At 41.5% G+C, this 27,861-nt stretch overlaps 1 protein-coding gene across 1 annotated transcript; it reads left to right on the plus strand.

The window, feature by feature from the left end:
• The first annotated feature begins 1,503 nt into the window (after nt 1–1,503).
• Nucleotides 1,504–27,861, plus strand: LOC311135947 (moesin-like). Its single transcript, XM_084169988.1, has 13 exons — nt 1,504–2,066; nt 10,780–10,863; nt 18,803–18,898; nt 19,766–20,040; nt 20,174–20,257; nt 20,609–20,755; nt 20,928–21,024; nt 21,473–21,636; nt 22,063–22,193; nt 22,492–22,652; nt 23,002–23,094; nt 26,280–26,510; nt 26,696–27,861. Exons 1-13 carry the CDS (start codon nt 2,055–2,057, stop codon nt 26,858–26,860), a joined length of 1,740 nt encoding a protein of 579 aa, XP_084026114.1. The 5' UTR covers nt 1,504–2,054; the 3' UTR covers nt 26,861–27,861.

A 27,861-nucleotide genomic window follows, 5' to 3' on the forward strand; every position in this document is an offset into this window, starting at 1 on the left:
AAATTATAATGATATAAATAGAAAAAACTCAAAAATAATAAGCAAATATAACAGGTAAAATCATACAATTATGGTGTCTAATGTATTGTCATAGGCTCCTGTTGGGTGTTGCGCATGAATGTAGGCTATAGCCTTACTCAAAGATGGGCAACTGGCGGCCTGCTGCCCCCCTTTTGTAGGCCCGCAGATAAAATTAAAATAACATTTTGTTCGTAACTCAGTCGGGGTCTCTACTTACTGTTGAGCGTTAGAATAGTAGAATACACAAGGTGAAATTTCGAAATTTGTTTGTTGCATCAGCAGTTTTTCTCTTATGTCAGTCAATGACAGTCACTCAATTAGCCCATGTCAGCAAAACATTTTAGATTGGTAAATTCGTCTAGCCAGCTATCTAAACTTGTACTAATCATGGTCAAATTACCGACCAGGGAGCCCCCAATGATTTTGTTTGTCACTCTCACTCAGATACCATATTAAAAACGGCAAACATTTCTCTCCGACCTATGGCAAAATTACTGGAATTGCATGGAATTAGTTATAAGTGTAGAATTGCAGCACATTTTCTTTAAAACTGCAACATGTTCTCTACACCCTATGGCAAAATGTGTAGAATTACAGGAAATTAACTCTAAAACTATCTATTTTATTCTCTGCTGTCAAGTGGGGGGCTGCTAACATTTTGCGTAGGGCCCCCAAAGGGCTAGAGCGGCTCTGACTGGATGCGTTGGTATGGATGTGGGTATGCAGACCCTCGAGTCACTGCAGCCCCTTGAGTTCAGATTTGTTGTGGCCCACACCCCCATCAAAGTTGCCCATCCCTGGCCAAACTTATTGTGAATTATAGTTTGTCTTATGGACAGGCTACTTTTTTGTACAGTTTAGCTTACTGGTATCAAAATGTGGCTTATATTTGTATGCATAGTGACAGGCCTTTATAGTAGGGCTTGGCCTATCCTATTTCTGTAATTATTTCAGTAGCTGTCCATATACAGTAGGTTGTCCATGGGTCAGGGGAAGTGGAATGAGGCTATTTCTGTCTGGATTCCTTTTGAATGGATATCAATGAAGCATTTGCATACACAAAATGCACTTCATATGAAATGGTGATTATTGTATTGATTGGAAATTGTGTCATATGGGGGGTGTCAGACTATGTGTCACAAGAAAAAACTCGTCTGAGGTTCAATAATTGTTTGTAAAAATAAATGTTATTTAGCTCAGTTGGTAGAGCATGGCGCTTGCAACACCAGGGTTGTGGGTTCGATTCCCACGGGGGGCCAGTATGAAAATGTATGCACTCACTAACTATAAGTCGCTCTGGATACGAGCGTCTGCTAAATGACTAAAATGTAAAATGTATATTTATTCGATCCATTAGCCTATAAAAATATAGTTCTGACTAGGTGTTTGTTGAAAGAATAGGCAATGGCAATTTTAATCAAATATGCCTAACCACCCTATCCGGTTCACCTGTCCCAAACAGTGTGTTACCTTCAAAATGGTATTATAGCTTAGATTGAAAAACTGGAGTGAAATCAAATGTCGCTACTGACAGTAGCCTAGCTGTATGCTTATGGTATGCTGGAAAATACGTATATCGGAATTCAGTGGGGTATCCCGGCTTTAATTTATTTACGTATATCGGAATTCAGTGGGGTATCCCTGCTTTAATTTAAAGTCCAGGAATTTAGTTCAGCTGCTCACGTTCAACTTGAGTTTGACAAAGGAATAACGGGTCATTGCGAATACAGGCGGAGTCTGCTGAAAAACTCATTTTTGTATGTCTTCTTTGGGCTGGGTGTGGTTTTTCAGTCACATTGCCGTTAGCAGGAAATCAAGCTCTGTACCACCACTTTGAGGCGATACAAAGAAAATAGGAAAATACGAGCAGCCTTCTTTAGGTTGTGGGAAAAGTTTGAAATCAAAGTTTAACTGAACTTGACGGAGGATTTTGAGATTGTGCGCTTTATCTAATGGACACAATTTTTTGTTGACTCCATTGTTGCTATCATCCAATTCCTGACATCAGTGACTAAGGACAGATAACTGCGAAAATGCCGAAGACGGTGAGTAGCCTTTTTTAATGTGTGGGACCAGTTAAAAAAAATTAAATAAAATGTTTTACATAGAAATAAGACATTATATAAAACGCTATCTCTGGTCAAAATGTAGCTATCCAACTTGCGGTCTTGTTTGATCGAGAAAGATAATTTAGCCCATGACAGGCTATAAAGTAAAATGTTTGGATTGAAATTCTATAATTCTTCGAAAGCATATATTTGGCACATTTAACTCAATTAGCCTACTGAATGTGTCTGACTTTGTATAGCCTATGTAGGGCCATATAGGTTCAGAAAAGGTTTAGCGCGCCTCAAATGAATGAAAAGTGTATTTTAAAACATATATTTCATGTAGGGCAGGACGCTGTAGCCTATATTTTTTCTCTAGCATATCCTAAACTTGATTTATTACCGATTTCAAGGAATTGATACAATGTTGCTCAACGTTCTTTTTTGTTAGGCTACCCTAGGTTTGTGTCTATCCTATGAACCGTTATTTTGTGTCAACCTATGCGCCATCGGCAATCCCCCCTTCCTGGAACGTGATTGGCTTTTGAATGAACTTTCAAGAAGTTGAATAGGCCCTTGTTGGCTTCATATCAACTCGATCCCTATTGGGTCCGGTGAGGCGTTTCTGTAGTCTCGAGACTACAGAAACGCCTCACCGGATCCAATTCATATCAATGTGACCTATTAGTGTTGATTTTGTTTGCTGTAGGCCTACCGGATGTTCCCATTGCCCATTCGATGACGTTGTGTTTGTCTTTGTGGTACCCCGTAGTACAACAGCAAGTTTATGCACTCTTCAACAGTGGACTCCCATGTTAGCCTGTCCTACAGGCCTGCTATTGAGTGATGGAGGTCAGATCGCTTGCATTGTGCTCTATGAAAATATAGGCTATTCTAGGAGATACAGTATCTAGAAATGCAGGTTCTTAAAGTTTGATCTATGGCAAACCTTGGCCTAGATTACCAGGCCTGTGTGATTAGATATTTGCTATATAGTCCAGCCCAGGGAAATTTAGTTGAATGTAGAATCTACTGGATCAGTTCTATTGATGTTAAATAGCATTGCATTTGTAATTGATTTTATTTCTACGCTATCTTTATCAAGTATTTACACCAAATTAGGAACAATGAATAAGCCACTCGGTATTGCATCAGATTTTAGGCCAGAAAGACAGAACGTAAGACATCAGGATTTGAAAAATATGTTTTGCTTAATAAGAATCAGTTACTGCGATCAAATGCACCTCAGGTAATGACAGTAAAATAATGTGCAGTATTGTGACATTTAGCATGTAAGAATCAATTGTGAACTGATGAGAAGATTATAGTTGTATTTATTTTAATCTGTAGTTATGTATTGACATGTCTTTTCACAGAAGTCATCCATGTGTCCCCCTACCATTAGTGTAGGCTTTGGCTGTGCTTCTTTTGGCAATGTTATAGCTTCCCAAGGAACTGTAATCTAGTGACTCAAGGTTTCTAAGATTGCGTCAGTAACTTTTTAGCTATTTCCTGGCCTGCAGTCACTTGACGCTGCCACTGAAAGCCTTATTTGGTGTTTCACAGCACAGACTCCCCCTTCTCCGTCCTGTGCAACTGCATGGTCCTCAGGCAGTGTTTCAGCACTTGAGGTTTTTAAGCACTTCTACAGGTCACCCCATGTCAGAAATGATATGCTATGTTACATCAAGCAATTTTATTACATTCATAAAACCCTCTCATCACTAAAAAGTTACTTGCAGTCTGGTTAATTTTCTTTCAGATGTACCTTTAGACTCTAGAACTCTACACATCACTAATAAATGTGTTATTCTGTGAGGTTGCTTTCCTTCAGAACTATGATATTCTAATCAACAGCAATTTCTACTTACTACGGTCCAGTGAAGTGAAATACTATTATGGCATAAGTATAATTTTGTTAGTTGGTAAAGCCTTAGTTCTTCACAAACAACAAATAATAGAACCAAGTGAAGTGGAAAGTCCAGTGGTATGTAAGAAGGGGATTAAGCAGCTCTGTAAACGCACATAGCAGAGCTGAGATTAACAATTTGTAATAAACTAAACTACAGGCGGTAGAGTGTGTGAAAGGCAGAAATTATGCAAACCTTTGGGGGCTTCAGCCCGTAAATGGAGGGTATCTGTGCGGCAGGTCTGAAACATCTCTCTGGCTGCAGAAAACCAACCAGTGAGTTGTCTTTTGTTGTTTTTTGTGTGTTTTTGAGTTGATTTAGATGAGGTTTGTTAGAAACAGAACTTTATTTATTTTTTACATAGGATCTCACCCTAGGTTAGCATAAAGCACTGGACTATTACTAAGTTGGTAAGTGAACAGTAATGATTCTGATAACGACCTCATCAATTTGTACTGATAAGTGGTTGCTTTAAGGTGTTTGAATACAAAGGAGCTGGCATTATCTGGGATTCATGAACCTGATTTGAAAAAGGGCAAGTCATAGTACAGTGACTTTAACTAACTTGAATCTAATATAAGACTCACAAACACATTCAATCTGAAAAAATATAAACATATAATTGAAATTCTTGTATTGATTCTGTAAAACTGTCTTTTGTGGGAGTTTATACAATTTGAGCGTTAATAGTTTGAGGCTAACCTAGTTCTCAGAATTAAAGTCAGAGAGAGCTTTTAGTTTCTACATCAGTGCATGTGGCTCAAATCTTCCTGTTTATGTTGTTGACCTTAAAACATACTATGAATACTTTTCTAATTGATTGTATTCCATTTGTGTATGGGAATATGTTTGTGAATGGTTAAAATTCACCTCCAAAAGTACGTGACCAAGAATCTAACATAGTATAAGGATTATCCATCAGTTCCTAATTTCCATTTATTTATGATTTTTGAATCCCCTTCAAAGTTTATTTGTTTGTATTTCAATCAGATGTCTTGAAGGGATGCAGTTGAAGGATGAGGCATTCCAAACATGTTGGAAAGAGAATTTGGAAAGTGGAAAATGTAACTTCCTTTTTTCCTAGTGATTGGTGTCCCAGTTTATAATCATTTGCGTACTTTACTGAAATACAGTCTATTGCTAAGATTTGTTATAGCTTTGTTTGCTCCTCAGTATGACCAAACGCCCTTTACAAGACAGAAAAGGCATTGAACGTTCCCAAGGCAGAATGGAAACATTAACATGGGTGATTTTGTAGCACCTACAGATTAAACATTATAGAGTCTTAAAGGAGACCTGGGTAAAGGCCTTTGCAGACTGTACAATTTTAGCCGTCTTATGCCACGATTTTGCTGTCCCAGACAAAATGTCCACGTCGTGGGCAAATTCTTAGGTTGTAAACAATTGTCGGATGTCTTGACTCGTTCAGTGTGACAGGGTCTAGGTCTGCCGATTAAGTACCACTACGTGCGGTCGTAGGCTCTGACAGTTCTGGCTGTGTCAGATTTTTTTTGCCTTTATCGTGTATTGTGTGTGACTGGAGTTATGAGGCGATCCCGATGACTGACCAATAGTAACACGGCCGGCACTGAGTATGTACACAATAATACGATTATTGTAAATAGTCAGATTAATATAATAGTTCGATTTAAACGTTTACATGCTGTGCAAGAATAACGATTTCCCTAATAATCTTGTTTACATGACACATCTGAAATCAGGCTACTTGAAATCCTCTGTAGCTCAGCTGGTAGAGCACGGCGCTTGTAACGCAAGGGTAGCGGGTTCGATCCCCGGTATCACCCATACGTAAAAATGTATGCACACATGACTGTAAGTCGCTTTGGATAAAAGCGTCTGCTAAATGGCATATTATATTAATTAATTGATGGGATTTTGATAAATCCGTAAAAAATATTTAAAAAAATAAAACGTTCTACCACCATGTTATTTTGGGGAAGCCTATTTGATTCTGAGTTTGGACATATAAAGCTTGTATGTGTAAATGATTTCGAAGATGCATACTTAAGAGTTTTTCCGAACTCACTTCACTCGCATAGAGAGAGGCTTGCGCTGCTGGTGCTGGCACATGCGCAGATCAAATACACCGCTGCAGTTGACGTAGCCTACGTCAGCTGACGTAGCCTCGAAAGTCAATCGCAGAATGTGACGACAGAATTGAAGGATATCGTACAATCTGGCCAGGTTGATATCAATATTTTAATTTGGTAACATCGCACAGTGTGACGTGATAATCGTAAAAGACTGAATCCGATGTACAGTCTGCAAAGACCAAAGGCCAAAATGTCACAACTATTCCAACTTAAATTAATTGTTTCAAAATGTTATGCTTTAAGATACACATTTCTAAAATATGTAATCAAACCTTCCTCCAAAGGACTCTTCTATGGATTACATTTTGTGAAAATCCCCAAATCATGGTCGGTTTTGTTCTAGTTTTGTGAGGAATCACCCACAAAACTATACTTGGTCCTGTTACTGAGAGTGATGTTTTGCTGCTGTTCTAATAATAGTGTGTGAGAAGTGTTCTGAGCACTGGCCATGTGAGACCCACCCTTACCAGGCAGAACTGCACATTCTTGGTTCCTTTTTTCCTGTGTGAGATGAACTATTTTTACCCAGGAAAGTCACTTCTTAACAACCCTTGACTGGCAGCCAAGGACCTGTTGGCCTGAACTACACAACAAAATAATGTCTAATCAGTAGGCTATGTCATGTTAAGCAGTTTGTCTGGTTGGCTGGGAAAATAGAGTATAGTGTATAGAGAAAATATAAAAGTGGTATGGTTTAGGGCAGTGGTTCCCAACCTTTTTCGCTTACTGTCCCACCAACAAAATGTTGGTCTGTCTGAACTACCCCTGAAGTAACCCCTCATGTGCATTTTACCAGTAAGCCTATGGTCACATGAGTCTTCTCAAGTACCCCCTGTGGATAGGCCAAGTACCCCCAGGGGTCCTAGTACCCCTGGCTGGGAACCACTGATTTAGGGGATTCAACAAAACAATGATGCAAATAAATGTTTAACATGGTGACAGAGGCACAATGTGGGTCTTACATGCAAATCTACTCTCAATGTCTTACTGGATCTTGTAAATTAGTGTCATTTAACAAATCTTAGTCACTGAAGTTATATTCAACTCACATTTGTTGGTGTGGCTCAGTTCATAGTTAGGGTAAACCATAAAAGGAATAGCTATTTTTTATTTATTTAACTAGGCAAGTCTGTTAAGAACAAATTCTTATTTACAATGACGGCCTACACCGGCCAAACCCGGACGACGCTGGGCCAATTGTGCGCCGCCCTATGGGACTCCCAATCACGGCCGGTTGTGATACAGCCTGGAATCGAACCAGGGGGTTTGTAGTGACGCTTCAAGCACTGAGATGCAGTGCCTTAGACCGCTGCGCCACTCGGCTATGGTGTTATAGGCTTTGGGGTTTTGGTCGATTTCGTTTTTGATTTCGAGGTTGGTTCTGTTTGGGTGTGGCTTGCCCTGATTGGATGTGTTGCAACTGTCGCCTTGTTAAACATTCTTTAGTTTCACCTGTGCTGGCACAGGTGACATTTTAGCACTGCAGAGCCTATGCGCCAGTTGGCATGAGAGATGTTGGAAGAGCTAGACTGCTGTTTAACTCTCCCGCTATGTTTGTGAATACAAAGCCTTTTATTTTGTGTCTCCCTGTTCGGTTTGCTCCACGTTTATTTTCACTCCCTAACCTAAGTTGGTGTGGGTTTTCTTTTCTTTTAGTTTAGTTTATCAGGCAAATCTAGTGGGTGTCCATGGTGGGTGTGTGTTGAGACTCGAGTTTGCTTGGCCAGCATTCAGTAGGCATGGATGCCTTTCAGAACCCATTTTAAAACCCCACCTGGTTTGTTTTGTTGTCAGTGACTCATTTGTTAGTTATCTTTTTATGTTGAGCAACGATTTTTGGTTGGTTATTGGGGAACGTAACAATGGCAATAGACAGTTATAGGCCCTAACTTGTTTACAAATATAAGTTATCGCTCATGAAATAGCCTGCAAATGCACTTAAAGCTTCATTTCACTGGTAGATATTGCCAGAAAATGGACAGAGGAAATGAAACATTCAGCTAACCACTCCCTAGAAAACTGGGCCTTCATTTTGTATGAAATACAAAGTTGATTTATTAATCTCTCCCCCACAACGTTAGGTAACACCTTTGAGATGTGTCCAGATCGTGTTAAGTCATACGTTTTAATAAAACAAGGAACTCAAATATGCACTGTTGAGTGGCGTAGAATTTGTTTCAGAACCAACCATGTTAAAGGTTTGTACTAATTACTTGTAGATGGCTGAATGTGTCTGGGTCGTTGGTGAAGCCTAAATGAGATTAATGTTCACGGTAGTTAGTTCCTGCTCCTACAGGCCTCGGTCCAGTCACAGCTCTACTCTACAGCCCTCTACTCTGTGTGCCGCCTCAGTCCAGCCACTCCAGTCCTCTGCTCTGTGGCGCCAGTGATGACAGGAAGTGGCAGGATGACAAGTGGCCTGACCAGCGAATGGGGCCTGCTGACACAAAGGGGAAAGAACGCAGCCCTAATCAGCCACACAGCTGGGAAATAAAGCATGCCATTGTGGCTCAGCTCAGGCGTGGGCCTCAGGCCTGCTCAGTTATTTCCCCGCCACATACACACACACACTCAAACACAGGCTGGCTGATTGTGCATGTTATCTCTGAGAGGACAGAGAACATGGAGCCATGTCAATATAGCTGTATTAATCACTCACAGCGTGGGATGAAAATATGTTTAGGGTGCACAGCAGGAGGAAGCTTGTATACCATAAGACAGGCAGCATATACTCATTTGTTGCATTCCTTTTATGGGCAAATTCCATTTGTTTCTAATTCATACTAGCTATAAGACTGCTGTGAGTGTTGGGCCATGATGTAGTGGTCTAAAGACTGAGATATCCATGATGGCTAGCTCATCAGGTTTTGTATGCCTGCTGTTATATAAATCATTCTAAAAATAAGGCTACTTTTCTTTATTCCACTTGTGTAGTTACAAAAATGGCAGAACTTGCAACTTTTTATCATAATTACGTATAGGCCTACAGTAAATGTCATATGAGGGCAAAACAGTGCGATAGAGAGCTACGTGTCCTTTTTGCATGCATGTGTGTGTGTGTGTTAAGAAATCAAAAAGAGAAATTGTGCTGGTGCAATCACTGAGCACACGTTATCTCTGAGAGGAAGGCAGGCAAGCAGCAATGTGATGCATTACAGGATGTAGTGTTAGTGAGCTCCATGTTGGGCGGCCCACCCTTGCTTTGCGAGGCCCAGCTACCAGAGGATGTGGTTACTTCCTGTAGTGAAGCAGCTTGGTAGAGAGAGAGAGCTGGGGGACAACATGTCCGCTTAGCATGCGAAAACCCCAAAAGTATTTCTGCCACTCATTTAGAGAGGTATACTGGCCAGATGCAAAATTATTTAATTTGACACAGTTTTAGTATACCTCATAGTAGCTGTAGGTAGTTTTTACTTCTATGTGAAATCTACTCCCACTAAATTCTGTTTAACATTCTGTTAGTGTAGTGGACAAATTTTATCGCATCATTAAGATAAAATATTTATTTCCCTTTTGGTTTCTGTGAAGTCAGTGTGCCTCTTTTTCCAATATAAGCTAATAATACCTCATTGCGCTGTCTCCCTCAATGGGTTTCCTGCAATTGTTTTTTCCAGGGTTTGAGGCTGATCAATCATTTTAGTCTAGCACCTCCCCTAATTGTCTGTACCAGGCACGGAAAATGGCGTCTCTCCCACATTGTACATATTTGAAACATTGTAATTGTCTGCCCCACCCTCCCCTCTCTAGTGAGTAAGGGAGTTGAAATTAACATGCATATTAATTATGTCTCAAAGGAGTATACCCAAAGAGTATTTAATGGAGTAGGATGGACATGCAACAGCTCTCAAATAAAGACAAAAATGTTTCACACTGCTTTGATAAAAGTCATGGTTGAGTGTTAGTCTCAGATATCCCAGACCTGGGAGCAACGTAAGCTAGGCAATGGCACTGGAGCATTGGAACATTGCTGGAAGCAACCCAACTGTCTAGAATGACTAGTTGAGTGTCAGCCTAAATTGTTGTATTATGGCTTTTGCTTACTGCCTGTTGAAAGCAGTATTTGGAACCTAACGTACTATGATGCCTTGGCTGCCCGCTCTGTTCAGTAGTTATCAGTTTATAAACCACTGACATTTTGGATGAAACATATCTGACAACCCACATACACACCATTTATTCTGAAAGTGTGTGGGTCCACCTTGTTATAACCATAAATCTTTCATGAGATGAAGGCAATTATAAGTAACACTGCCAAAATGTTTAATCAAAAAATGACTTTGCCAAGTTAGTGTGCTCATATGCCTGGCCCTATGTTGTCATGTAGGTGCACTCCTGCCCTGCTGTGAAACTCTACTGCCTCCGGTCATAGAATGAGGGTTCATAGAACGAGGGTTCATTCTAATGCCTATAAGGCCTATTCCCTTTTGATCAATCCAAAAAATTAATTGTGTATATAAATGTATATATTTATTAGCATAAATCATAAGTAAGTAACTCTAACAGTCTCTATAATCAATGTAGACTGATCCAACATGCTATTGATTCTCAATCTCAAATTCTCAGAGGCATCTAATATGATAATCACTTTGTTGTAAATTAGGTACACCGACACAACTAACTTTTATTTTGATGGGATTCACTGGTTGTCAGTCACAGCGTACTAACTCATGTTGGTTTCTTTAACAGATTAGTGTGCGAGTTACCACGATGGATGCAGAGTTGGAGTTTGCCATCCAGCCCAACACAACGGGAAAGCAACTCTTCGACCAGGTAAAAACAATGCTTGCTCTGCTGAAACATGCTAATGGTTTTGCCTCCTCAGTGGCAAATTACACGTTCTTGTGGTGCTTTTCTTCTAATGCCAATCAATGTAAATTGCAAGCTGGGGAATGGAAGCCCAGGTGTGGGACTGGAGTGGAGGGTTTATTTTTATAGGAACTCTCACTCTCTCACTGTTCTTCTCATTGAATAAATCTGTTTGCTATTGCGTAGGCCTGCGAGCAAAACATTTTTGGGGGCTCCAGAAGTTTTTTGTTATATATATAGAGTGCCTTCAGAAAGTATTCAAACCCCTTGATTTTTTCCAGATTTTGTTAGGTTAAAGCCTTATTCTAAAATTGATCAAATCGTTTTTGTCCACTCATCAATCTACACACAATACCCCATAATGGCAAAGCAAAAACAGTTTTAGACATTTTTGCTAATTTATAAAATAAAAAAAATGGAGATATCACATTTACATAAGTATTCAGACCCTTTAATCAGTACTTTGTTGAAGCACCTTTGGCAGCGATTACAGCCTCAATTCTTCTTAGGTATGACGCTAGAAGCGTTGCACACCTGTATTTGGGGAGTTTCTCCCATTCTTCTCTGCAGATCCTCTCAAGCTTTGTCAGGTTGGATGGGGAGCGTTTCTTCACAGCTATTTTCAGGTCTCTCCAGAGATGTTTGATCGGGTTCAAGTCCGGGCTCTGGCTGGGCCCATCAAGGACATTCAGAGACTTGTCCCGAAGCCACTCCTGCGTTGTCTTGGCTGTGTGCTTAGGGTCGTTCTCCTGTTGGAAGGTGAACCTTCGCCCCAGTCTGAGGTCCTGAGTGCTCTGTAGCAGGTTTTCATCAAGGATCTCTCTGTACTTTGCTCCGTTCATCTTTGCCTCAATCCTGACTAGTCTCCCAGTCCCTGCCGCTGAAAAACACCCCCACAGCATGATGCCACCACCATGCTTCATCATAGGGATGGTGCCAGGTTTTATCCAGACGTGACACTTGGCATTCAGGCCAAATAGTTCAATCTTGGTTTCATCAGACCAGAGAATCTTGTTTCTCATGGTCTGAGAGTCTTTAGGTGCCTTTTGGCAAACTCCAAGCGGGCTGTCATGAGGAGGGCCTTCCGTCTGGTCACTCTACCGTAAAGACCTGATTTGTGGAGTGTTACAGAGAATGTTGTCCTTCTGGAAGGTTCTCCCATCTCCACAGAGGAACTCTGGAGCTCTGTCAGAGTGACCATCGGGTTCTTGGTCACCTCCCTGACCAAGGCCCTTCTCCCCCGATTGCTCAGTTTGGCCGGGCGGCCAGCTTTAAGAAGAGTCTTGGTGGTTCCAAACTTCTTCCATTTAAGAATGATGGAGGCCACTGTGTCCTTGGGGACCTTCAATGCTGCAGACATTTTTGGTACCCTTCCCCAGATCTCTGCCTCGACACAATCCTGTCTCGGAGCTCTACGGACAATTACTTCGACCTCATGGCTTGGTTTTTGCTCTGACATGCACTGTCAACTGTGGGACCTTATATAGACAGTCGTGTTTCATGTCCAATCAATTGAATTTACCACAGGTGGACTCCAATCAAGTTGTAGAAACATCTCAAGGATGCTCAATGGAAACAGGATGCACCTGAGCTCAATTTAGAGTCTCATAGCAAAGGGTCTGAATACTTTCCGAGAGGGTTAGAACTCCATCCCACCAAAACAGGCTGAAATATCAGGCGGTCTTTTCAAACAGCTCTTACACTAAAAGGGCATTATCATCATTTTCACAATTTCACAGTATTATTCCAACCTCATAGTGTGGAAATATATATAAAAAGAAAATCACATTTTTGATTGCACTGGGCCTGCAGATACAGTGCATTCGTAAAGTTTTAAGACCCCTTCACTTTTTCCACATTTTGTTACGTTACAGGCTTCTTCTAAAATTGATTAAATAAAAAATGTTCCTCATCAATCTACACACAATACCCCATAATGACAAAGCAAAAACAGGTTTTCAGAAATGTTAGCAAATTTATGGGGTATTGTGTGTATATTGATGAGGGAAAAAAACATTTTAATCAATTTTAGAATAAGGCTGTAACGTAATAAAATGTGGAAAAAGTCAAGGGGTCTGAATACTTTCCAAAGTATATACAGTACCAGTCAAAAGTTTGGACACACCTACTCATTCAAGGGTTTTTCTTTATTTTTACTATTTTCTACATTGTAGAATAATATTGAAGACATCAAAACTATGAAATAACACATATGGAATCATGTAGTAACCAAAAAACTAATCAAAATATATTTTATATTTAAGATTCTTCAAACAGCCACCCTTTGCCTTGATGACAGCTTTGCACACTCTTGGCATTCTCTTAACCAGCTTCATGAGGTAGTCACTTGGAATGCATTTCAATTAACAGGTGTGCCTTCTTAAAAGTTAATTTGTGGAATTTCTTTCCTTCTTAATGTGTTTGAGCCAATCAGTTGTGTTGTGACAAGGTGTGTGTGTGTGGGGGGGGGGTACAGAAGATAGCCCTATTTGGTAAAAGACCAAGTTCATATTATGGCAAGAACAGCTCAAATAAGCAAAGAGAAACGACAGTCCATCATTACTTTAAGACATGAAGGTCAGTCAATACGGAACATTTCAAGAACTTTGTCATTTTATTCAAGTGCAGTCGCAAAAACCATCAAGTGCTATGATGAAACTGGGTCTCATGAGGACCACCACAGGAATGGAAGACCAGAGTTACCTCTGCTGCAGAGGATAAGTTCATTAGAGTTACCAGCCTCAGAAATTGCAGCCCAAATAAATGCTTCATAGAGTTCAAGTCACAGACACATCTCAACATCAACTGTTCAGAGGGGACTGTGTGAATCAGGCCTTCATGGTCGAATTGCTGCAAAGAAACCACTACTAAAGCACACCAATAAGAAGAAGAGACCTGCTTGGGCCAAGAAACACGAGCAATGGACAGTAGACCGGTGGAAATGTGTCCTTTGGTCTGGAGTTCAAATTGGAGATTTTTGGTTCTAACTGCTGTGTCTTTGTGAGATGCAGTGTGGGTGAACGGATGATCTCCGCATGTGTATTCCCACCGTAAAGTATGGATGAGGAGGTGTTATGATGTGGGGGTGCTTTGCTGGTGACACTGTCTGTGATTTATTTAGAATTCAAGGCACACTTAACCAGCATGGCTACCACAGCATTCTGCAGCGATACGCTATCTCATCTGGTTTGGGCTTAGTGGGACTATTGTTTGTTTTTCAACAGGACAATGACCCAACACACCTACAGGCTGTTAAGGCTATTTTACCAAGAAGGAGAGTGATGGAGTGCTGCATCAGATGACCTGGCCTCCACAATCCCCCACTTCAACCCAATTGAGATGGTTTGGGATGAGTCGGACCGCAGAGTGAAGGAAAAGCAGCCAACAAGTGCTCAGCATATGTGGAAACTCCTTCAAGACTGTTGGAAAAGCATTGCAGGTGAAGCTGGTTGAGAGAATGCTAAGAGTGTGCAAAGCTGTCATCAAGGTAAAGGGTGGCTATTTGAAGAATGTCAAATATAAAATATGTTTGGATTTGTTTAACACTTTTTTGGTTACTACATGATTCCATTTGTGTTATTTCATAGTTTTGATGTCTTCAGTATTATTCTACAATGTAGAAAATAGTAAAAAATAAAGAAAAACCCTTGAATGAGTAGGTGTGTCCAAACTTTTGACTGGTACTGTATATCTGGTAAAAGGCTGACATTTGGATGTTTCAATTAAAAAAGCCTGTCACATAACTATAGAAATTGAAACATTGTGATTTCATTGTGATTTCAGAGACACAAAGTAACAATAACCTATGATTAAAGGGTTAGGCTATACTGGGCTCTCACCATCATCATCATTATTCACATCATTCCAATTTAATCAATTCACAATTATCAGCTTTGGTGTTGACATCAATGAACATTCTTTCCGAGTGAGGAGTGACACATGGGTAGGCCTACAAAAGGAAAACGTCTGAAAACGAAAATGATTATGAAATTAGAGCCACAGAAACCCAACGTCTGCCTTTCCCCCTACATTTGAACAGTCTACTAAGTCAATTTAATGTAGGAAAATATCACCAAATCCATTTAGGCTATGTCCTTTCATTTAGTCTCAATATGATACGGAAAATGTAGGGTATTTCAAAAGAACAGAATACCATATTTTGAGTTGACTCTATAGGCCCGGGATGGGCAACTCCAGTCCTCTGGGGCCTGATTGGTGTCACACTTTTGCCCCAGCCCCAGCTAACACATCTGGACTGGAGTTGCCCATCCCTGGTATAGGCTATACTAAAGATCTATCCAAGGTTCAACTTTAAGGCAAGGGCATCTTTTTAAAACTATTTTGATACTCACGTTAAGTCTTGATAATATGAATGAGAATGTAGTCAATTTTGTTTTGAAATCAGTATTTGTCCATCTCTCCCATTCTTCCCATTTTAAATAAAAAAATATGCCTGAGAGATTCACAAGACTTTAACATTGGAATGTTGTAAAGTGCTGCCCTACCCTGGCTGGTGAGGACACTGGGGGGAATAATAGACACACAAACTGAAGAAGACTATTTAGTATTTTATTAATTTAAGATTCTCACCAAGACATGCAGACAGACAAACAGTACAGTAGGCTATACATTGCACAAGAAGAGTATAGGCTATTTTAAGAGATTTAAGAGAATGAATGCAATTATATGCTGCTAATGAACAATAACTAGGCCCAATCAATTACCTTTGAAACTATCCTATTTGAACTGCCAGATCTGAATAAATCGGTTGGATGGATGGCTTCGATTGTCAGCAATCAAATTGCAAGTCGTTCATTTGCCAATAATCCAAATAGTCTGCTTAAAAAGACCTTGCACTGCTACCCTCAGTATTCATTCTTCTTAGAGGTCAGAACAAGCAACCGGGACGTCACCAGAGTTTCATAACCAGGGGCATGAAGGCTACACCTTCAGACGGTAACGACAGACCGCAAAGTCCTTCTGGAAGTGCACCGAATATGATGCTTTCGAATGCCAAAGTTGCATAACGCTCACTGACGGGGTTATCTCCAAGTTATGCTGGATACGCGGTTCTTTCAGCGCCCCGAACAACTTGAGGAGCTCCTGACATACTTTCAGGCAACATGGGTTGGAGAGAAGGTCGGACGCATTGGAGAAAACCAATGTTTCCCATAGGTAGGAAATGTCCTGTTTAACATAATAATGTTTTTATTATTATTTTTCTCATTATTGATGGCAGTATGCCCAAGGCCAATAACATGGATGCTAATCTGCTTATATCTCTCTTATTTCTTTATTTTTAAATTATGGAGCTGATACGATGCTGTCCTGCAAGACTTGGCGAAGACCAACAACGGAGTGGAGGGCTGGCATCGAACATTTTTGGCGAATTTTGCGCTTACCACCCCACCATTTGGAAGTTCATCGAGGCATTTCAATGACAGCAGCAAAGACGTGAAATGAGAATGGAGCAGCAACTTGCTGGCGTTTCTCTACCATGGCAAAGACCCCTCTACCGCAAGCAACAGAAGGATCAGAAGTCACTAGTTCAGAAGTACACCACGATTGAACGGCTGGAGTCTTACCTGAAGAGCGTTGCCTACACTTTCAAGTTGCAGTTGTGAATACTCCAAAATCCATCTGAGAAAAATGAGCACCTAGCCCACTTGGACACGTCTTCATGACACATCAATTTCAACCCTTTCAATGACTCCAAAATCCCAATGAGGGAAAATGTGTTAATGAACTTGTTTTTATGGCGCTGCATTGTCATGTAGAATACTCTTATTTTTTGTATTGTTTGGTTATTTGAAATAAATGTTTTAGAACTACTTAGTTTTGCCATATTCTTTTTAAGTATTTTGCTACGCTTTTTTGTTGATAAAGAAAGGTTTTATAGTGAATTGTTCGTGTTAATGGATAGTGTAAGAACTACATAATACGAAAATACATGATTTAAAACGAAAATACATTGTAGAAACTAGATATTGGCTGTTTTTGGCCTTCAGCCTTTATATAACCATATGAACGAATTTATATAGGCCTAGATTACAATATTCTGCCCATATGAAGGAATGTATATACAATATTTGTAGCCATACATTATTTAATGAAAAGCAGTAAACATACACATTTAATAATAGACTCATAAACACAATCAGGCAATAGTTAACATACACAACATTGTTTCACATTTTTTAATAACTGACTCATAAACAGAATCATGCAATAGGCTACAGCTGGCTTCACAGCTTCCCCGGCGCTTCACAGCTTCCCGGGGAAAGTCGATTTATTGTAGCCTCACGTGGAGGAAAGGGTAGCGTAGGCAGGCGTTCGCTTCTGCTGCAGTGTTCACGGTAAAATATTACGAGTTGTAGCGGTGCTTCGGATTTGTCATTAAACTATCTACCCACCCTAAGCTTACCCATCTCAACTCAAGGCCGGCTCAATCAAATCAGATGACTGTGTAGAACTGGGTGATTTGGTGATGGTGTGGTGTGCAGGCAGTGGTAGTGTGTTTAAACTGTCTTCTTAATGGGAAACACCCCCACCAGCTCCTCTCCAAGGCTGTTTACACAGCATATGTGCCTCCTCCAAGGTATTTAGTGCATGAGTGGTCATCAGTCCCTAGCCGTCTCAAGCTGTACCATGCCTGCCTGTCTGTGTGAGGAGAGGAGAGGAATGTATGTAGAGATTGGTGCTTGGTGCTTGGCGCTTGGCGAGCCGTTTTGGTCCCACCAGTGTTAAAGTGGCACTCTCAGACACAAACACATCATGGCTGTATGGCAGGCCAGCCTGGCCTCAGATTACATCTCTATTGTTTTAGCAGAGGGGCCAGACACTCTCTGAATCACCCCAAGGCATCCATCACCAATTTTATAATGGACCTATCTCACTTAATGCTTATAATCACATAGATTATTAATTTGTTTCTATTACTTTTATTATTATTAATTTTTAAACTTAATGTGGACTTTGTTGTCCAGACATATCTGTGTCAGGACAGCCACAGACCCCTCTAAGTGACGTTTGATGTAGTGGGCAATCTGGGCAGGGGACTGGATGACTCCCTCCACAGCCATTAGATAAGATTACAGAGTTTCCACTCTATTTTTACTCAGGCAATCAGAAATAGAGCTGTATGGTGCAACAATGCTGAAGCACTAAATGTAATATGTGACTTAATTCTTATTTAAATCTGGTTAAGATTTTCGTAATACATAAAATGGATGCCTTTCACCAGTTAGCCTAATGGATCCAACGCCTCTGTTTGTTTGTGTGTGTGAGAGAGAGATTATGTACTGATATAACAAATATCAATGTCTAGGGTAGAAAATTAGGAGTTAAGTTATGTTGAGCAAGTTTAAACTGCTGTTCACCACCTAGGTCCAAGCAATTACTCTTAGGAAATGGCTGGCAACTGCATTATCCCTCAGGCCAGCATTTACGTATTTATATCCAATTTTGTGATGAGTTCAGTGTGTTTAAAAATTCAAGCAGTTACAATTTTGGCATTAGGTTTAGCTTTGAAATGGTTATTTGATACAGTGTTATATTGAAACTGATAATGAAATCAAGAAGGTTATTCATTGAAAAGATAACATTTACATTTACATTTTAGTCATTTAGATAAGTAGATTATCTATGCACTAAACTAAGATGATTCTGTATTCATACTTCAGTAAAAGTGCTTTAATATAACTCTATAGAACGTCTAAACCTGAGAGGATTAGATCCTTATATTGTTTTCAATGAATGACTCAACCATCATGCACCATTACCAACAGTAAATTAAAACCTGACATGAAACAAGAATGTCACGTAACACTGTTTTCACAGACAATTTAACACAATTAACCCCTGTTGAGAGCTGGGTTACATTTCAAAAATTGTGTGCCCTAAGGTTGTGAAGACAATCGGACTGCGGGAAGTGTGGTTCTTCGGACTGCAGTACCAGGATACAAAAGGTTTCTCAACATGGCTCAAGCTTAATAAGAAGGTGAGTGCCTCCATTTAAACAAGGACATAGTGAACAAGGCTTCCATGCCACCTTACACTCTTAGAAGTAAAGGTGCCTGGAAAAACAGTTTTTGGTTGCCACACCGGCGGAACCTTTCCAGTTGAAAAGGAACCCCTCTGAAAAGGGTCTTCGAGGAACCCCTGTGTAAAGGTCGAACCGGATACTTTTTGTGTTGGAAAGGGTTCAATTTTGAACCTTTTTAATAATATATTGTAGAGGTGGCAGCCTATCAGATTGGAGGCATGGCTTGTTGGAGGCGATGCTTTCAGATAGTTATTTATGGTCACCCGTTAGCGTAAATGTCATTCCTGTTCAACATGTTAAGTTCGTACTCTGTAAATTAATATGTTCCTTGAATATTTATGCAAATATATATTCTTATATAATATTAATAATATTAATATTGCTGACTACATACAGTAATAAAGTGGTAGCTATTCAAATTTTGGGATTTGCATATGCTCTTGAGGAACTCATACATCTCTGTCAGTGTTCAACCTTAATGTGATGACAATACAACAGAACAGATGAACAGGAATGACATTTACTCTAATGGATGACCAAACAAATATCTATCTTAAAGCCACACCCCTACCAAGCCACGCCTCCACTCCAGGGTTCCTCCAGGAACCCCTTGCTACATTGAACCATAAAGGTTCCTCCAAGAACCCCTCAACTAACCGAAGGTGCAAATATTAACCTTTGACTAGCAATGGTTCGTTGAAGAACTCCAGGGGTTCCTTGAGGATGTCCAGGGTTCATTGAGTCACCACAAATTCTAAGAGTGTAGGTAAAAGAGAAACTGCTCCTGGCGCCTCCACTCAGCTGTATGACCCCTGACCCTAGGTGACTGCCCAGGATGTGAGGAAGGAAAGCCCACTGCTGTTCAAGTTCCGGGGAAAGTTCTTCCCTGAGGACGTGTCAGAGGAGCTGATCCAGGAGGCCACCCAGAGGCTGTTCTTCCTGCAGGTGAAGGAGGGGATCCTCAATGATGACATTTACTGCCCCCCGGAGACGGCTGTGCTGTTGGCCTCCTACGCCGTGCAGGCCAAGTACGCTGACTACAACAAGGACATCCACTCGCCAGGATACCTGTCCAGCGACAAACTGCTGCCTCAGAGGTGAGGCCTCCACCATCTCTAGAGTTTACATAACACCTTTTGATTGGACCTCCATACTCTCTCTGCCATAAACAGTCTATTGTGGCATACTTTGTTTTTAAAGTGTCATTTAATGTTGTCTTCGTGTTTTTAGAGTCCTGGACCAGCACAAGCTCAACAAGGAGCAGTGGGAGGAGAGGATCCAGGTGTGGCATGAGGAACACAAGGGCATGCTCAGGTACTGAAACACACACACACAGACACACACATTACTTACCCCTCCTAGCTCTGTTGTCCCTGGCCTGAAAAACATCTGCCTCTATTGGTTTCAATTGAAAGTTCTATATCTCTCTGCACAGTACGACATACCACGTCATGTGGAAAATTGCTTTAGCTTCTTTCATAGAGTGAATAGATTTGCACTCTGAGAGCTTGAGTATGTGAAAGCATGTGCTGTGATTTTGAAGCATCTTGACAATCAACTCTTATTGAGAATTATTTTGGCAGCTACCCAGCTGGTAGTCTTTTAATAACTTAACAGCTTGTGTTCCTTCTGTGCTTAATGACTTGATTTATTTTACCCACACAGAGAGGACTCAATGATGGAGTACCTAAAGATCGCTCAGGACCTGGAGATGTACGGTGTCAACTACTTCAGCATCAAGAACAAGAAAGGATCAGAGCTATGGTTAGGAGTGGACGCCCTCGGACTCAACATTTACGAACAGAATGATAAGTGAGTGACTCATGTAGAAATGTACACCACATGGGTACTCACACATATGGGACTGAAAGCTGTTATACATATGCTGTACAAACTCAGGTCTAATGGTTGTTTTCTGATTGTGACGAAGTGTAAATGAGAACGCAAATATCACTGTGTTGATATCACATTTTTGCCTCAACAGGATGACACCTAAAATTGGATTCCCATGGAGTGAAATCAGGAATATTTCCTTCAACGACAAGAAGTTTGTCATCAAACCCATTGACAAGAAAGCACCAGTATGTAACCACCAATGCCCTCTCTGTACTTATGGTTAAAGGAATACTGCGAGATTATGGCAGAGTCAGATGAGCCCAGAGTCAGATGAACTCATGGATACCCATTTTATGTCTCTGCGTGCAGTATGAAGGAAGTTAGAGGTAGTTTCGCGAGCCAATGCTAACTAGCGTTAACGCAACAACTGGAAGTCTACAGGTATGCTAGAGTATGCAAAACTACCTCTAACTTCCTTCCTACTGCATGCAGAGACATAAAAATGGTATCCACGAGTTCATCTGACTCTGTGTAATTAGAAAAACGAATCTCGCATCTGCTAAAGGGTGTATGCGACCAATAAACCTTGATTTGATAAAGTTATAAAGTATTTACTAGGGAGAGAAATTATTATTGTTGCCATAATACTTTTTTTTATAAAGATTACTGGTACTCACACGTGTTCTTTCCTAGGACTTTGTATTCTATGCTCCACGACTGCGTATCAACAAGCGCATCCTGGCACTCTGCATGGGCAACCATGAGCTGTATATGCGTCGCCGCAAACCAGACACCATCGAGGTACAGCAGATGAAGGCCCAGGCCAGAGAGGAGAAGAACCACAAGAAGATGGATAGGTCAGTGTCACTACCACCGCACTGTAGTTACTGCTTACAAGTCTATTTCAAGACTTCAGAGACCTGTGGTTACTCCAGCCTCTGTCTTTGTATCGTCCTTGTATCAGCCCAACAGCAATGCTCAAAAAGAAAGCTGAACATGAAGAGCATCAATGGATCATTTCTAACATTAAAATCACAGCAGACTGTTGTGGGTGGCAACTGGTGGCCACTGGCCAGACATTATTGTCTGACGGTCTTTGTTATGAGTGGATGCTTCTTACTAAAGTCCCTCTAACTTCAGTAGCCATCAGAACATTGACAGATCTCTTTAGCTAATGTTTAGGTTGGCCTATTGTCTGATAAAGAAGGCTTGAAAATGTTAGGAAGTTGTCCATGTTCCCTCCCTTCTATTTCCCTGTTTACTCTACGGCATCTGTCAACCAGGGCACTGCTGGAGAACGAAAAGAAGAAGAGAGAACTTGCTGAAAAAGAAAAGGAAAAGATTGAAAAGGAGAAGGAGGATCTTATGGAGAGACTGAAACAGATTGAGGAACAGACAAAAAAAGCTCAGCAAGGTTGGAAACCCCCTATGACTGTAGAACGAATAAATAAGAGAAAACCTATTATCTTTACTTAAAGCTTGGAGTCTTATAAGAGAGTGGTTGTTCATCACTTATTATTGCTTATTGTCTAAATACACATATGTTGTGTGTGTTCACCCAACACACTATAAAGCACTGTAAGACCTAATGTAACCTTTATTTAAGCAAGTTAGTCTTGTTGAGAGAAAATCTATTTTGCAAGAGAGACTTAATGAAGCTACAGGACATGTAGTCCGTTCTGTCTATTATCATCATTACTGTTTGTGTGCAGAGTTGGAGGAACAGACGCGGAAGGCCCTGGAGTTGGAGCATGAGAGGAAGCGTGCTCAGGAGGAGGCGGAGCGTCTGGAGAAGGAGCGCAGGATGGCTGAGGAGGCCAAGACTGCCCTGCTCCAGCAGTCTGAGAACCAGATGAAGAACCAGGAACACTTGGCGAGTTACCCACACATTACACACATTCACCAACAGCACACGCAGTGTCAGCACGTAGCATTGTGCTACAGAGTGATGAGCTACTGAGTAATGTGATGATTGTTAATTACTGTAGTTAATTTATTGGAATAAAACAAATCATTTATTATTTGTATTGTACAGAAACATGTATTATCATGATCGTTAATAAGCTAATTCTAGAAATTGTGAAATGTATGAACATTGTTTAACTTCTAGTTTTCTGACTGTGGTAGTATTCACATGGTTTGGAAATGAAAATAAGCAAACATCTGAACCTTTCCAATCCAAACGCATGGAAAGAAAGTGAAAATACTGTTTTTCCCCACAGGCCACGGAACTGGCTGAGCTGACCTCAAAGATCTCCCTACTGGAGGACGCCAAGCAGAGGAAGGAGGATGAGGCAACGCAGTGGCAACAGAAGGTGTGGTCTCAGCTACTGCTCTCCTCATTCACTCTGACCTCCCCCACCTTCTCAAATTGTTTAGTCCCATGTGTCATTAACTACATCCAATGTTGCAGTAATTCATCCATTAGAACAAAGTGAAGATTAGGATTAACCATAGCCTAGCATTCAAGTATAGCTCTGATATGTTATTCTGAAGTTATAACAGTTGGACACTGTTTGTTTTAAGATACCATACTTAAGGCACAGACACACCGGTAGCGTATGTCGGCTGAGAGTACTGAGCACCTCTGAACAGAGTGCCAGCCGTAATTTGCAAACTGTGTGCAAAATGACGGCAGTCAGAGGCGCCCACAGGCAGGTGGTCCCTAAAACACACCTTGCTGAACGAACTGCAAACGAACGGCAGATGAACGGCAGATCGACATTCGGTGCGGTGTGTGCGCTCCCTTAAGGTAAATGTGGATCTAGCGTTCGTCTCCGATCGTTCAGCGCGCTGTGTTTTAGGGACCACCCGCTGTAATCGTCTGACTGCCCCAAAAAATCACACGATTCTACATCACGGATGACACTCTGTTCAGATGGCACTCTGTTCAGATGACACTCTGTTCAGATGGCACTCTGTTCAGATGACACTCTGTTCAGATGGCACTCTGTTCAGATGACAATCTGTTGAGATGGCACTCTGTTCAGATGGCACTCTGTTCAGATGGCACTCTGTTCAGATGGCACTCTGTTCAGATGGCACCCTGTTCAGATGACACTCTGTTCAGATGGCACTCTGTTCAGATGACACTCTGTTCAGATGGCACTCTGTTCAGATGACACTCTGTTCAGATGGCACTCTGTTCAGATGACACTCTGTTCAGATGGCACTCTGTTCAGATGACAATCTGTTGAGATGGCACTCTGTTCAGATGGCACTCTGTTCAGATGGCACTCTGTTCAGATGGCACTCTGTTCAGATGGCACCCTGTTCAGATGACACTCTGTTCAGATGGCACTCTGTTCAGATGACACTCTGTTCAGATGGCACTCTGTTCAGATGACACTCTGTTCAGATGGCACTCTGTTCAGATGGCACTCTATTCAGATGGCACTCTGTTCAGATGACACTCTGTTCAGATGGCACTCTGTTCAGATGGCACTCTGTTCAGATGGCACTCTATTCAGATGGCACTCTGTTCAGATGACACTCTGTTCAGATGGCACTCTGTTCAGATGACACTCTGTTCAGATGGCACTCTATTCAGATGGCACTCTGTTCAGATGGCACTCTGTTCAGATGGCACTCTGTTCAGATGACACTCTGTTCAGATGGCACTCTGTTCAGATGACACTCTGTTCAGATGACACTCTGTTCAGATGACACTCTGTTCAGATGACACTCTGTTCAGATGGCACTCTGTTCAGATGACACTCTGTTCAGATGACACTCTGTTCAGATGGCACTCTGTTCAGATGACACTGTTCAGAGGTGCTAAGTGCTATCGGCCAGCAATCGCTATTGGTGTGTCTGAGCCCTTAGACTCCCTCTGGTGGAGGGCGTTACTCCATTGGAGGGGCCCCTCCTCTCCTCTCCCCCTGTGTGCATGGTGACTCATGCTGTGGGCCTGGCTGAAAGGGGTGGTTTCTCTCTGTGTTTACGCTAGGGAAATCCTGTTTGCCTCTGAGGATATCTCTCACCCCATTGTGACATTTTCCCTATTTTCGCATTTAAAAGAATGCAAATCTAAATGGCAGGTCCCAAATGTTGTGTGATTGTGCTGTATAGAACAAACCCCCCATTTTAATGTGACAGATTTATGAGCTGATTGGTGCACCGTACTGTCACACAGGACATGAATGTACAATTTGGGTCCATTAGGACTGTAGAATCTTATAGAGGTCATTATAGAGGTACTTGCTTCCATTCAGCCACAAGAGCATTAGTGAGGTCTGGCACTGATGTTGGGCGATTAGGCCTGGCAGTCGGCGTTCCAATACATCCCAAAGGTGTTTGATGTGGTTGAGGTCAGGGCTCTGTGCAACCAGTCAAGTTCTTCCACACCGATCTCGACAAACCATTTCTGTATGGACCTCGCTTTGTGCATGGGGGCATTGTCATGCTGAAACAGGAAAGGGCCTTCCCCACACTGTTGCCACAAAGTTGGAAGCACAGAATCGTCTAGAATGTCATTGTATGCTGTAGCGTTAAGATTTTCCTTCAATGGAACTAAGGGGCCTAGCCCGAACCATGAAAAACAGCCCCAGACCATTATTCCTCCTCCACCAAACTTTACAATTGGCACTATGCATTGGGGCAGGTAGCGTTCTCCTGGCATCCGCCAAACCCAGATTTGTCCGTCGGACTGCGAGATGGTGAAGCATGATTCATCACTCCAGGAAACTCGTTTCCACTGCTCCAGAGTCCAATGGCGGCGAGTGTTACACCACTCCAGCCAACGCTTGGCATTGCGCATGGTGATCTTAGGCCTGTGTGTGGCTGCTCGGCCATGGAAACCCATTTCATGAAGCTCCCGACAAACAGTTCTTGTGCTGACGTTGCTTCCAGAGGCAGTTTGGAACTCGGTAGTGAGTGTTGCAATCAAGGACAGACGATTTTTACACGCTATGCGCTTCAGCACACGGCGGTCCCGTTCTGTGAGCTTGTGTGGCCTACCACTTAGCGGCTGAGACATTGTTGCTCCTAGACTTTTCCACTTCACAATAACAGCCCTTACAGTTGACCGGGGCAGCTCTAGCAGCGCAGAAATTTGACGAACTGACTTGTTGGAAAGGTGGCTACTATGACGGTGCTACGTTGAAAGCCACTAAGCTCTTCAGTAAGGCCATTCTACTGCCAATGTTTGTCTATGGGGATTGCATGGCTGTGTTCTCAATTTTATACACCTGTCAGCAACGGGTGTGGCTGAAATAGCCGAATCCACTAATTTGAAGCGGTGTCCACATACTTTTGTATATATAGTGTATTTCTTCTGCCAGGGGGAAACAGAACCAGACAGGTGAAAGACTGGCTAATACTGTGCTATGGTGAAACAAAATACTTTATGGATATTATACTGAACTTGGCTAACCCGATAGCTGGCACTGTAGTTAACCTGAAGTTCACCCGTTTGTTTGTATCACATAACCTATTGATATTCCTTCTCCTGAATCAGTTCATACCATGAGTCATTAACATGAGTGGCTGCCCCCCTTAGGCCTGCATGGTGCAGGAGGACCTGGAGAAGACCAAAGAGGAGCTGAAGAGCAAAATCATGGCGTCCCACATACAGGAGCCTATGCAGGCCGAGAACGAGCATGACGAGAATGACGAGAGCAGTGACCAGGCCAGCGCCGAGTTCACGGGCGGCATCTCCTACAAAGACCGCAGTGAGGAGGAGCGCATGACCGAAACCGAGAAGAACGAGCGTGTGCAGCAACACCTGCTGGTGAGTGACCGACTGTGGCTGCTGCCCACATCAAACCCCCCCCAGCACTGTTTATAGGGGTTGTATCACTGTTTATGATAGTGTAGAGATCAAAAGAATGGCGCATATAAACGTATCCTGTTATGCCTGTGTTGTTGTGTGAGCTATAGTGAAACTTGACAGTAATGTTATGTTTCCTTTACCAGGCTTTGAGCTCGGAGTTGGCCATCGCTCGGGATGAGACCAAGAAAACCGCAAATGACATCATCCACGCAGATAATGTGAAAGCGGGACGGGACAAGTACAAGACCCTCCGGCAGATTCGGTCGGGCAACACCAAGCAGCGTATAGACGAGTTTGAGTGCATGTGATGCATCTTGTTTGCAACTGCTATAGGCCCCACAGTGGTGCCATACTTGGTCCATTCATTCTAGACTGCAGACACTGCCTTACACAAGCTACAGTGCCTTCTACCCAAACAAGACCAGTATACATATCAAAGAGCAAAAATAAAATACTGCACAATGTATTTGAATAATGGTGCACAAATTACAATACAAGTACAATACAATGAAATAAGTGCATCAGTTAATAAGGGAGATATTTAATAGAAGAACAGTTTAAAGTGGATAAGATTTGATCATTTGGATTATAGATGGAGGAGGATGTTGTATTGATGATCATTTACAAGTTATTTTTAATTGATTCATTCCTCACACTGTTTTAAACTGAAAACGAACAAAACAACAACTCGATGCAGGACAGCTGCAATTTGAATTACATTATGGTTGGTCACTATTTAGGTGTCATTGTTTCAGAGCAGGTTTGTTTGTTTTGAGGTGGACCGTTAAACATTTTCAACAAATGAAGAGAACATCAAACTGTATTTAAATGTGCATTTTTTTATTCTAATTTTAAGCATTTAAATAGATGGTTGTCTTTCTAAGAGAAGGACATCTTTGTTTGGAAACTCTCAGCAGTATTACTTTTACATAAGATTTGATTAAGTCCATATGAAATAAGCGCTGGAATACCACATTTTCCTTTTTCAGAGAGAGACATACAGGACCTCTGAATGACTCTTTACAGACCAAGTGTATCTGCTATGACATATAGCCATGCACACTAGTATTTGCCATGATTAGGAGTTTCTTTTTGTATATCAATCTTTTGCAAAATCTTGTATTATATGGCATTTGAAGCAATATGATTCTAAGGCCTGCCGTGAAAGATTTATTTTGTCATTTGGATTTTTCAATAAAACAAGTTATGTGTAAAAAGATGGATGTCTTACGAATTGTATGTGTCCCTCTAGCCTTTTGTCAATAAATTATATGAATGACTGGAAGCCACCAGCCAGAATTAAAACAAG

This window comes from Coregonus lavaretus (assembly GCF_964263955.1).
Source record: "Coregonus lavaretus genome assembly, chromosome: 10".
NCBI lineage: Eukaryota > Metazoa > Chordata > Actinopteri > Salmoniformes > Salmonidae > Coregonus > Coregonus lavaretus.